Source organism: Miniopterus natalensis, chromosome 1, assembly GCF_054644295.1.
Source record: "Miniopterus natalensis isolate mMinNat1 chromosome 1, mMinNat1.hap1, whole genome shotgun sequence".
Lineage (NCBI taxonomy): Eukaryota > Metazoa > Chordata > Mammalia > Chiroptera > Miniopteridae > Miniopterus > Miniopterus natalensis.
This window is the reverse complement of record NC_142081.1, coordinates 74,668,067-74,681,306: the sequence shown is the minus strand read 5'-3', so window position 1 is coordinate 74,681,306 and position 13,240 is coordinate 74,668,067. Positions and strand designations below refer to the sequence as shown.

At 34.1% G+C, this 13,240-nt stretch overlaps 1 protein-coding gene across 3 annotated transcripts in view; it reads right to left on the bottom strand.

Annotated features, from left to right (window-relative positions):
• Nucleotides 1–13,240, bottom strand: part of SCFD1 (sec1 family domain containing 1) — a 105,659-nt gene that overhangs the window by 38,061 nt on the left and 54,358 nt on the right. For all 3 annotated transcript variants that reach the window (XM_016209510.2, XM_087823268.1, XM_016209511.2), the window contains 2 exons: nt 5,149–5,245; nt 1,281–1,351 (listed from right to left, as the gene is read on the bottom strand). In XM_016209510.2, the coding sequence (XP_016064996.1) occupies nt 1,281–1,351; nt 5,149–5,245 (168 nt within the window). The remainder of the gene's footprint in view (nt 1–1,280; nt 1,352–5,148; nt 5,246–13,240) is intronic.

Below are 13,240 nucleotides of genomic sequence, written 5' to 3'. Positions count from 1 at the left end.
GTAAAATTATACTGAGTTAACATTAGAAAGATTTAACAAGTCACTAACCCAGCAACAAGACTGATACCAAAATTTCTGTTTTCCTTCACAGTAGGTTAATGACCTACATACTTAAATTTTTTCCCCCCGCAAAATCCGTTGATGGCTCATTACAGAAAAAATTCGAAACAATAAAATTACCCACAATCCATGAGCCAAACTGGCTAGGGCAAAAATATATTGTTTTGAAAGTTTGATTATCCAGAAAGAAAGAAGAAAATTAAGAGTCTTTCTACAGTTGAAAATAGTAACTTTACATAAAAGGTTGAGAGGAGTAAAATCTAAACTGACCATTTTTGATCAAGAAATGAGGCATTTCAAATTAAAAATACAAATTTAAGTGAAGTCATTTTATAAAATATCAAAACTAGCTACAATTGCATGCCTAAGTGTTTAACTGATAGGAGAGGAACAGCAGTGGAACTTAAATAGGATAGGATTTACCAGTCATAAATAAACGTGTTTAGTGCAAATAGCACAGAAAAACTTCTCAAAATTGAGACCATAGCAATTGTTCTGATGTGTACAGACTCAGTCTCGGTTCTGTATACAATCTATATAGTACATCTGTGAAGCCGGCTGCTGTGACGAAATGTCAATTTGCAAATCATAGATATAAATGTGCGTAGTTATGTGTCCCGTTCCTCTCGTGGAAGTTTACATTTTCAGAAAAATCTACAGGGGAGCGTGAAATTGGTTGTGCTTGGCTATCACCTGCTAAATCTTCTAGCAAGAACATTTGACATTTTCCAATCATTCTTAGGAATTTTTTCTTATATAAAAGTAGTTATTTTATTTCAATACAAAGTATCTCAACTTTATTTTTAGATGAATTGTATAACATAAATCTGAAGTTCAATCTTATTAAATTACAGTCTTTACAGAACTTTTTGGAACATGGGATATTTTTCTTCAAGTCACTTCTCTTCTATAATGGACATTAGCTTTAAAACAATCTTAAAACAGTACCAAATTTTTCACATAATGAGAAATGATAAGACCAACCTTTCAAAAAGCATAGCAAACTTGATTAACTTAGTTTAGAATAGCTATTTTCCAGAAATAAGAATTTTGGCTACTTGAATTCAGTTCATATTCCAACAACTTAAAGTAGTCAGATATTTAATGAGAGGATAGTTCTCTTGGTGACAATATATTTGGCCATAGTGATTTTTACTTCTATTTTTGAAACAAATAAGTTATTTCTCCTTTTGTCCAATAAATGAATACAGAGGACATACCTCAGAAGGTGCCTGCTGTGTGCTTATATAATAGATAAGAAACAGCCTCATTTTATCTTCTGGAGTTCCTGCTACATAGGGGAAAACAGAATTTTAAAAACCCTTCATAATTCTGGTTAAGTATTTAGTCAATACTTATAAGTATATAAAAATTCAAGGCATATCTAAATGTGACTCAATAAAATATGGTTCTTGATTCAGCTGATTTAAGGTTATAAACAGTATAATTACAACCAGATAAAAAACAGATATGGACAAAGATTAAATGCTCTGGGATTAAAGAGATGGGATATGGAAATATCTCCATTCTGTCTTCCAAACTGTGCATAATACTGAGATTGAGATTTACCTTTTAGATATAAACTCAAAAAGAACTAAAAATATAGGTACAGTAATCATACAATTCTAAAACAGGATACTATTGAGATGCAAAGGAGGTGTTACTAATAATTATGTAAGAACAAACGGCATAAAAATGGGACTGTCCTGGGGCACCAGTTGCATGGTCACCCTAGGTATAAGGTTATGAAATCCTGCTGGCTAAAATCTTATAACTCAGCTAAAGGTCATAAAACTCAAGTTGGGGGTCACTAAATATACATGTCCCCTCTTTCTGAAGGCATTATATCACGTATATAAAATTTGGGAAAATAATACATTTATATTAAACACTGATGTATTATGCATAACATATTTGCCTGAAATTTTAAGACAAAACATAAGATTTTAAAGAAATTTCTTGCTTGCAGTGGGTGTCTTGGGCTACTACTCCTGTTATCCGAAGCCCAAAACTGTCCAGAGAAACTAATTTATTCTCCCCTCTGCTACTGGGTTTACTTGGGTGCAAAGTGATAAAAGTCATAGGTAACTCAGTTTCACTACTCAACAAATAACAATATGCACTCTCACTTCAAACTGTGTCCTAATACTCAAGAAATCAGAATTGTTATACTTTATTTCAGAATAAAAACTAGGAATTTTTTTTCAAAACATGACTGATGAATCATCAATTTTTTAAAAATCTGGTTAGAATCCAGACACCCATTCTCAAATTACCCTTACTCCCCATATATGAAGAGAATGGTGATAGAGATCTTTCTCCAAATTTTCATGTTTGCAAATAAATATAGTATCTTGGAAACTTTGAAAATACTAGGTTTTGAGATTTATGGTCTTGTTTAAATCCAAGGAAAAGCTGATATTTTTGTTTTCGTAGGTAATTAGCCTGCTGGTTCAAGCCAAAGTTCCTACCACCTTACTGTGGGTTGTGGTTCCGTCACTAATTCTATTTTCAAAACCTTTTGCAGTGCTACTGGGATCTGTCTCACTGCCCAGTAGACAATATGGGAACTGGGGGGTGATCTAGCTCTTTACCTCTTAGTCTTTGGAATGTTGTTTAGGATCAGATTCCCATATAGGCAGTTCAGAGGTGAGCCCAGGAATTCATAAACAACTTGATGGGGTTGCTTTCCTGAGCTCTTTCCTCTCTGCAATCTTCCTTGTACTTCCCAGTTCACCTGGCCCTCCCTTTTTGATGATTCAGCCAAACAACTTTGGCTTCAGTTACCCTGCTCCATTGTGCATTTCCTGCAATGGTGACTAAGCAGCTAGAGGAAAAAGAGAAAAAAAGAGCAATGGGGCTTGCTCTAGTCTCTTAGGAACCATGGCTCCTAAGATAGGAGAAAAATGGTCCCCTCCCTCAGAGTTTTAGAGGCCTGTGGGTCCTGCTGTTGCTTTACTATCCTCAGCATCTAGCATAGCCTCTTCTCATAGAAGGCACACATTCTGTTTACAGAAGGAACAGTTCCCACTCTTCAAGGAGAAACATTTTATAGTTGCTACAGTGTTAATAAATGCCCCCAAACGTCTGCTAAGGTTTTTAAGAGTCATAATAGTAAGGACTGTAGAGCATCCAATGCTCTACAATGAAATCCAAAATGAACAAGAATCACAAGGGAGCCAAATGGAAATTGTAAAAATGTATCCTTTACAAAGGCAAGTACTCTAGAGCCTGTAGCTACAGCCTGGATCCTTGTCACACGTTTCTACTGCAACTGTGCTCTATTTTAAAGTCACAGTTTATTTCTAGCTCATTATATACTTTCTTTCCCTACTTCAGCCCTGAAATCATCGACTTCTTCAATGAGTCTTAGCGTAAATGGTATTTATAAGCTAAAATCTTTACTATTGGGGTAGTGTTGCTTCTAGCCCTGCTAAGTAGGCAGACACACACGCACACACATCTATATTTATTTCCCTATCTGACAAATATATAGTGAAAACACTAAGTTCACACTCTCACTTCCAATTCCAATCCAACATTACAGGAGTCATTCTAATTTTCTCCCTTTCCTATTTATAACTTCCCTCTCTGACGAGAAACCTGGCTCCCTTTATATTATCTGATATATTTACTTATTTAACCAGTCCCCTGTATGTAACAAATATCTTATCTTTGCTGCCATCCCTTGCCTGCATGGAAGCTTTCTCACTCTACTTGGACTCTGATTCCCTACAATGGCCATACTTCTCACCCCATCTGGCCTGAAGACAGGTTGCTCCTGTGCAGTGATCTGTTCAAGCTTTTACACCCTGTGCTGGATTGTTTCCACCTGTGGACACTGCTCACTTCACTTGGACTTCAACAACCTTATGCTAGATTATCAACCCTCTCATTACCCTACACATAGATGCCCTCCTCATTCTGCTCGGGTTGCAACATCTTGTTCTGGGAGAAAGTGACACCAGATGTTCATATAAATGCCTACACTGCTGGGCCTTACTTGATGTCTTTAAAAATAAATTGTTTGAGAAAGGAAGGGGAAAGGAAAAGGTTCTGTTTGCCTTTTTATTAACACACTTTTGCTTTAACTTTACTCAAAAGTTACTGTAAAAAACTGAAGTAATGGACTTATATATATTTTGCATTTTTTCATTGTAAAGTGCAAATACTTAAAATGCTATTCTCTCACTACAAATCTAGCTTTTTAAAAGTGTGAGCAATACTTATGGCTTCTCTTAAGTATTTATGAATACAGCCTTTATGAATACAGCCTTTAATTACGAACAATTTGAACTTTTAAAAATTACTTTCACTTTGAAATAAAGTCTAAAGCTCATACCAAAACCCTAACTCAAAAACCACCATCATTAGGTGAATAGCTTTTGTGCAAAATATAACATGAATAGAGCTTATATCCTTTTTACTCATTTTGGAAAAGAGCTGAGATTTGAACTGAAAACTATTCTGAAATGATCAATAAGTCTCTAAAGTTTAGAGATTTTTATAGGTTAAAACACTATGTAGATCCCATGATCATTATAATTGAATGCAATAATTACATTTTCCAAATACAAATACTTGTATCTTGTTTTAAGAAAATGTTACAAATATTTAGATGAATATAAAATATAAAGATATTGACTAAAGAGTTTCTTTAAAAGTGAATTCCCTAAATATTTAAAATGGAATTCAGTTTTAGATATATCTTTTTAGAAAATTCTTTAGGGTCAAACCAAAATAATTAGAAAGTGTGTCACTTAGAAATACCTGCTTTGAATTTTATACTTTCAAATATTCCTGGAACCAGCAGAAACTGAGCTTTGGATGTAGCACTTTAAATAAATGAATATAAAAAGTGCTTAAATACCATCAAAGAAAAGCTCAATGAAATAAAATACAAATCATCTTTTCACTTTATGAACTGCTAGGCTACAAACTTCTCAATAGAAAATAGTTCATTTAATTATCTCATTATTAGCATAGATTGTCAGAAAGACAATAATTCTATTCAGATTTTACTAAAATTGAAAATGCTGGATTCATCAGATGTGAAACTTACATTAACCTCAAATTTATGGTACATACCATCAGGGTCTGATATTATATCTAGAAGAGATTTATCCAGAGTAGTTTTGCTCATTATTTTTTCTTCATATTCAAAATATACATCTAGTTTTCTTGCCTGTTTCAAAATAAATATTAGATTAGAATATCTCAAGTAATAAAGGCTTCTCAGCTTACAAGTTTTTATTTTCTATGATCAATTTTAAAAGCAAATGTTCATTTCTTAACAGAATTTAAAGTCTCTTACTTCTGATCATACACTTTATGTAAATAACAACAGACTACTTTGTTTACTATATTCAACTTATAAATTTAAATTTAATTGTCATACTTATATTAGCAAAGATAAAAACCACACAAATCTCAATTACTGTATGAATCAGTAACTAGCATACAAATAATATTGTCTTCCACGCAAATTAGTGGTCATGTTATGGTTATCTTTTTTAGTGAACAAATCCACATATTTTCACCTTAACTGAACAGAAAGTTATCCTAATTAAATTATTTTCAGTGGTTTTTAAATAAAACCATTTTTCCTCATTAATAGTCCCACTTAATACTTTAAAGTTTTAGATAATAGAAAAGTAGTCAAGCTTAGCTTTTCAGTATCACACCTTTTCCCAAATTTAAAATTTGTTGACTAAAATTATCCAAATGAAATTAATGTTAGGATCCTCTAAAAGGAAATAAAAGTTATTACCAAGTATTGATTAAATTATGTGTCAGATAATACAAGAGAGAGAAAAAAACATGTTTTCTATTGAAGATATTAACAATCTAAGACAGTGATTTTCACCTTTTTTCATCTCATGGCACACAAACTAATTACTAAAATTATGCGGCACACCGAAAAAATATATTTTTTGCCAATCTGCCAAAAAAAAAAAAAAAAAAGGTATAATTTTGATTCATTCACACTGGATGGCTATTGTTGTGTTGGATGTTGTCCTTTTATTATTTGACAGTCTAAGCGAAAAGAGGTCAGTATCCCTGACTAAACAGTCAGGTACTGCATGTTTTAAAAATTCTTGTGGCACACCCGTTGAAAATCACTGATCTAAGGGGAAAAGAAACCATTTATGAAATAAATTAGAATATTTACAGATACCAACAAAGAACCAATATATAAATATAAATCTAGGACATAAATATATTAAACTACGATGACAGAATGAAATAGTTAACCAATTGTGCAGGAGGAAGTAACAAAATTTGAGTTGAATTTTGAAAGTGATTTGGAGACATGGATAGAATTCATTTCAGTGAGAGGGATCATACCAAGGCATAATCAGATTGGAAATATCTGAATGGTAGAGTAAGAAGTGATTTTACATATATGATGCAAAAGGAGAATAGCCAGAGCCCTCAATCCCACTACCCCACAGTGGCCCACTGACCAGAGTTTTAAATAGATGAAATATTCAGTTTAAAATTCCAAACAACATAAAAAGGTATACATTGAGATCTGTCCTCACCCTTGTCCTCTTCCACCCCATTTACACCTATTCCTATAGTTATTTATTTCTTGTATAGTTTTTTCAGGTTTTTGCAAATGTAAGCAAATAGGGTCTATATCCTAATATTCCTCCATTTACTGACACAAAAGGTAATATACAATATTCTTCTGTCCCTTGCTTTTACACAATATATCCTACATCAGTACATGGAGAATATCCTTATTAATAAGCTCCTGAGAAGAGTATAATAAACTTTCCGAGAGTTTTCCTTTTTATAAACTCTTTGGCTCTTCATCTTTTTTAGACTCCCTTATATAGGAGCTACTTTAGCTACTGTACAAAGCTATTTTGAATACCAAAATAGATGAGGTGAAGTCCTAGGAATGGAAAAATATAATATTAAAAATGGACGAAAGAATAGAAAAGAGATCCTAGGAAAGAGACCATGGTAGTGGCTGTGGAAATGGAAGGGAAGAGACAGACATTTAATAATTAACATGAGAATGGATATTTAAAGCAAATAGTGAAAAAAGTCAAAGATAACTCCTGAGGAACTAGGATGATAGTAGTAGGAATTATGTTAATGGGAATATTAAATTGGGGAAAGTCTATTATCTGTAGACTGAAGCCAGAAATGGAAGGGGGAATGTGATAAAATAAGGTGTCAAGCTGACTTGCAGACCCTCACAATCTGCTCCAGCCAACCTTTTCTTTTTAACTATTACACACTAGTATCAGTTCCCTGTAGTCAAATCAAATAACTCACTGACTTTTCATTAAACACGGTATATCTAGGCTTAGGCTTATTCTCTTAGCTTTTCAAGAACATATTCCTCCTCCATCACCTGCCTGATGAATTCTACTCGTTCTTCAAGGACCAGTTTCTTTGCAACTCTTTCTTCAATCTCTGTTCTTTCCCCTTCCTGCCCCTCCCCCAGTTCCTTTCTCGGCGGGATTTATTACTCCTTTAAATGTACCAACAGTACTTTCCATACCTTCCATAATAACAATGGTCACACTATATTGTTCTCCTTTGTTTACATACTACTCTTCTAAAAGAGTAAACTCCCTAGAGTGTGTCTAATCAATCATTTAACCCTAACAGTCTAATGAAGCATATGGCTCATAACAAGTTCTTCACAAAACAACTGTTGAATTTCTAAGCTAAGACCAGGACATATACAGATAAGCAGTCACCTTTTTCTTTTTTTTAAAGATTTTAAAATTTATTTTATTTTAGAGAGAGAGAGGAAGGGGGAGAGGGAAAGAGAGAAACATCTATTTGTTGTACTACTTATGTATGGATTCACTGGTTGATTCTTGTATGTGCCCTAACTGGGATTGAACCTGCAACCGTGGTATATCAGGACCACGCTCTAACTAACTGAGCTATTGAGCCAGGGCCTGAGAAGTAGTCATCTTTAAAGGTCATGAAAGTAGATTAATAAACTTCTAGAAGTGAAAAGTATAAACAATCAAGTCTTTAGTGATTCGATATATAAAATTAAGTATGCTAAATGACATAATAGAATCTAATGCATGCACCTACATAAATGAGCAATGAAACATTAGATTCATTTTGTTCTTGATGTATCACTAACTCACACTTTAACTTCTAATAAGCAATAAAAACAAAATCCAAAAGCAACTTAGCTAATGGGTAGGGAGTACCTTTTAGAGGTGATGAAATGCTCTAAAATTACACTATGGGTGTGGTTGCAAAACTGTAAATATACTAAAAGACATTGAACTGTACATTTTAAATAGGTGGATTATATAGTATATGAATTATACCTCAATAAAGCAGTCAAACAAATGTAACTTGGCATTTCAATACACTTACTGGGGGGAATCCCATGAAGGAGGGAGCAGACTGGAAATTTTCTAACCTGCATAAAAGAACTAGTATCTTTCAGCATCGATTATGTGCAAGGCACTTTACTTACAGCTATGACATTGGCTTGCACCCAGAGACCATCCAAAAGACTGGGAGTCCCAGCAGATCTACCTATTACATAGAAACAAATACAAACAAGCAGCCAAAATGGGGAGGCAAAAAAACCAAACCCCAAAGGAAAGAACAAAATAATTCTCCACAAGGAGAGCTAAATGAAATGGAGATAAGCAATCTATCAGATTTAGAGTTCAGAACAATGATTGTAAGGATGCTCAACAGCATGAGAAAAGGAATGGAACCTATGAAGGAAATTAAGAATGACATAGTAGAAATAAGAAAAAAAACACTGGAAGGAATAAACAGCAGATTAGGGGAACCTGAGGATCAGATGAGTGAATCAGAAGACAGGGTAGAAAAAAATCACTCAATCAGAGATCTAAAAGAAAAAACAATCAAAAAACAGGAGGAAGTCTAAGGGAGCTGTGGGACAACATGAAATGTAACAATATTTGCATCATTGGAGTGCCAGAAGAGGTCAAAAGTAAGCAAGGGTGAGAGAACCTGTTTGAAGAAATAATGGCAGAAAACTTCCCTAACCTGGTCAAGGAAAAAGTCACACAAGTTCAGGAGGCACAGAGTCCCAAGCAAAAAGAACCCAAAGAGGCCCATGCCCAGACACATCATAATTAAAATGACAAGAATTCAAGACAAGGAGAGAATCTTAAAGGCAGCAGAAGAAAAGCAATCTGTTACCTACAAAGGAGCTCCCATAAGGCAGAAGGGAATGGCATGAAGTATTCAAGGTAATGCAGAACAAGGATCTGAAACCAAGACTACTCTATCCAACAAGGCTATCATTCAAAATAGATGGTGAAATAAAGAGCATCCCAGGCAAAAAAAAAAAAAGACTAAGAGACTTTATCACCACCAAACCAGCATTGCAAGAAATGTTAAAGGGACTGCTGTAATAAGAAGTTGAAATAGAATGAGAAACATAGGCATAAGGAAATAAAATGGCAATAGATAAGTACCTATCAATAGTAACATTAAATGTAAATGGATTAAATGCTCCAATCAAAAGACAGAGGGCAACTGAATGTATAAGAAAACTAGACCCAAACATATGCTGTCTACAAGAGACCCACCTCAGAACAAAAGACGACACACACACAAAAACTTCTGGAGGACATTAAAGGAGAGATCAATAGCAATACAGTCATAGTAGAAGACTTTAACATCCCACTGACTTTACTGGACAGATCTTCCAGACAAAAAATCAACAGGGAAACAGTGACTCTAAATGACACACTAGAGCAGATAGATTTAATTGACATTTACAGAACATTTCACCCCAAAGCTGCAGAATATGCATTCTCAAGTGTACATGGGACATTCTTAGACAGACCACATGTCAGGACACAAAACCAGTCTCTGCAAGTTCAAGAGGAATGAAATCATATCAAGCATCTTCTCAGACATTTACACCATGGAATACTACACAGTTGTAAAAAAGAAGGATCCCTTATCCTATGAGATAGCATGGTGGGACCGGGAGAGTATTATGCTAAGCGAAATAAGCCAGTCAGAGAAATATAAGGATCTCATGATCTTAATCATATGTGGAATCTAATGAACAAAATAATCCGATGAACAAAATAGATCCAGAGACACAGAAGCATGCAACAGGCTGATGAATCTCAAAGGGAAAACAGAAGTGGGTGGGGAGAGATTAATCTAAGAACTTATATGCATATATTCCTAACTCACAGACACAGACAATAGTGTGGTGAAGGTCTAGGGGGAGGGGTGCAGGGAGGAGGGGATCAATGGGGGTAGAAAGGGGACATTTGTAATACATTCAACAATAAAAATAAATTTAAAAAATTGAAAAGATCAGACTATTTTTTCAATGATTGAATACACACATTAGGCAAATATTTTAATAAAACAATTGGAGTCCCTACTTCTGTCTTTTTTTTGCTAAAATTACTTCTGATTCTACAGTTGCTCTACTTTTATTGAATTAAAAAAAGTTTTTTTTAAGTGATTTTTTAAAAAAATTTTTTTAAAAGAGAGAGAGGAAGGGAGAGGGAGAGAGAAACATCATGAGAGTGAAACATCAATCAGCTGCCTCCCGCACGCTCCACCTGGGCATGTGCCCTGACGAGGAAATCCAACTGGCAACTGCTACCCGTCCCTGACCCCTGACCGAGGGGCAAGGGAGACTGTCCAATCAGCGGAGCCAGGGCCCAGTGAATTTTTGGTGAATGTTTTAAGGAACTACAGCATGGTAGTGCACAGGACTTATAAGTCAAAAAGCCAAAGTTCAATTTCAGGCTCTGGCTTTAAGCCAAGTACTCACTACCTCTGAGATTCATATTCCTCTGTAGAATGGGGGAACATAATCTATTACGTTAAGTTATCTGACACATAAGTGCACAAAAAAGTTTGTTTTTCCTTTTAAAAGAAAAAAATGCACCCTGTGTTCATATTTTTCACTAAGGATTATGATCTGAGGATGCTATGTTTGATCATAAAATATTTGTAAAGTATAAACCATTAAGGCACTGTAGTAAAATCAAGCTTATTTACAGAGCATCTTAAAATAGATGCTATTTTTAAGGTACTCTAGCACTCACATAACAATCAGGCTGTAAATATTTTCATTAAGATTAAAATAAGAATCATCCACAGATAATCCATTGATTATCTGTACACTGTAGATAATCAATAGGGAAAGAAAGCAACAATGGTACTATCAGGAGTCAGGTAAAAGGATGTGAAATTGTTTAAGGCATTTCTTCAAACGAGACATTCTTTGCCTCACTGAGTAACGATGATAAGTGGCAGGGCAAAAAGATAGCAAGACAAAATACAAAGTGCCAAATTTCAGTTCCAACCCTGCCACTAACTAGAAAACATTTAACCTCTTTTGGAGGTATTCCTCGTTTGAAGGAATTCCTCCAAAAGAGGAATTCCTCCATTTATTAAATAAGATATTACACAAAATATATTCTGCAGAATGCTGCTTTTCAGAGTTGGTTATAAGAAGTATTCCCTAAAAATATTCCAAAGTCAAAATAGTTTGATGAATACTGGTTAAATAAGTTTTGTAAATACATGACTTACAGACTCTTTTATATATTACATTGCATTGTGAATCTCCAAGAGGAGAATACAGTAAGTTTTATTTCTAACCTTACTTGACCAAGGAAGCAACCTCACTAATTTGTAGAATCTACTTAATACTCTGTCCCTAGGCTCCTTCTAGCTCGAAAGTCTTAAGTTCCATGGGACGTTCATGAAGGACTCTGGAAAATTGAGACCAAAGAACAGAGGAAATTTTAAGGCCTATGTTTGACTTTGACTTTCTACTTTAATTTACATATCCCTGATTCTCATTCATTGTTTTCTACTCAGCTATTCTATGTGCTGTCATTGTAAGCTACCTCATACTCCGTAGAAAAAACCAAGGTATAAGTAAATAAACTGTGAAAAATTTATTTAAGAAATAAGGACTGCATCTGTCTTCTCCTTTTATTTTAAACATTTTTACTCTTCATTTCAATTTGCTTCTACTCTCTACATTTATCCTACTGCATATTCCTCTAAGGAAACAAAATCTATAAAAATCTTCCAGGCTTACCTATTCCCAAATTATATACTATATTCTGTTTTTTTGCTATTCTAGGTCACTTTAAACCTAAAAATTCTCATTACCAAAATTAATCTTTGGTTTTCTCAATGACTTAAACAAACATATGTTTTTAATCTGTAAAATAAAAGATTTAAAATAGCTAACCACTAAGCTTAATTTAAAAATTAAGCTGTTTGAATTTTTCACTTTTATTGAAGAGTAACTGAGATACAATACACAGAATTTAGTAAATTTTAACATATGTATGTACCCATGAAATCATGAATACAATCTAGATAGTGAAGATATCATTCATTACCCAGAAATTTCCTTGTTGTAATGCCTCCCTTTTTACTCTCCAACATCCTCTTCCTGTCCCTACGCAAGCACTGACCTTTCTGTTACTATAGATTAGCTTCATTTTTGCAAATTTATGTAAATTCAATCACAGATTATGTACTCTTTTTTTTTAAATTAAATTTTTGGGTGACATTGGTTAATATGATTATATAAATTTCAGGTGTGCAATTCTGTATTACATCACCTGTATTCTGCATTATGTGTTTACCACTCAAAGTCAAGTCTTAGGTACAGTAAAACCTCAATATAACAGGCTAATTTGGGCAAGGGAGTGTCTGTTAAAGCTGAAAGTCCGTTATGTAATAAAGCAGGTTTTCTGAATGCGTATGTTAAAATATTGACAAATTAGTTAACTTGTTTTTTACTTATGTTGGCACGTTTGTATAATGAAAACTAAGTATGTATAAAAAGCTTATTTTCACAAAAAATTTTTCTGTATGTATTACTGTAATTTTAAATTTATACTGAACAGGTCTAGTTAATGCATACATTCAACAATCACGGAGAGTACACAAATAAGCACAGCTGGGGCATGGCTTATAGCACGTAGGAACATTGGCTACAGGTGTTAAAACTGCTACAGAAAGTCACTCCATCTGACAACAGAACTAATTACTGCCAGTGATATGGTGTGATCATGTGCTAATCATTCGCTGAACATTGTTTACCAGCGGTGGCTCTTGGATTTAAATACATAGACTATGGTTGTAGATAAGTAATATTTATTTATGTTGGTGAAATTACTATGGTGTTTTTCCC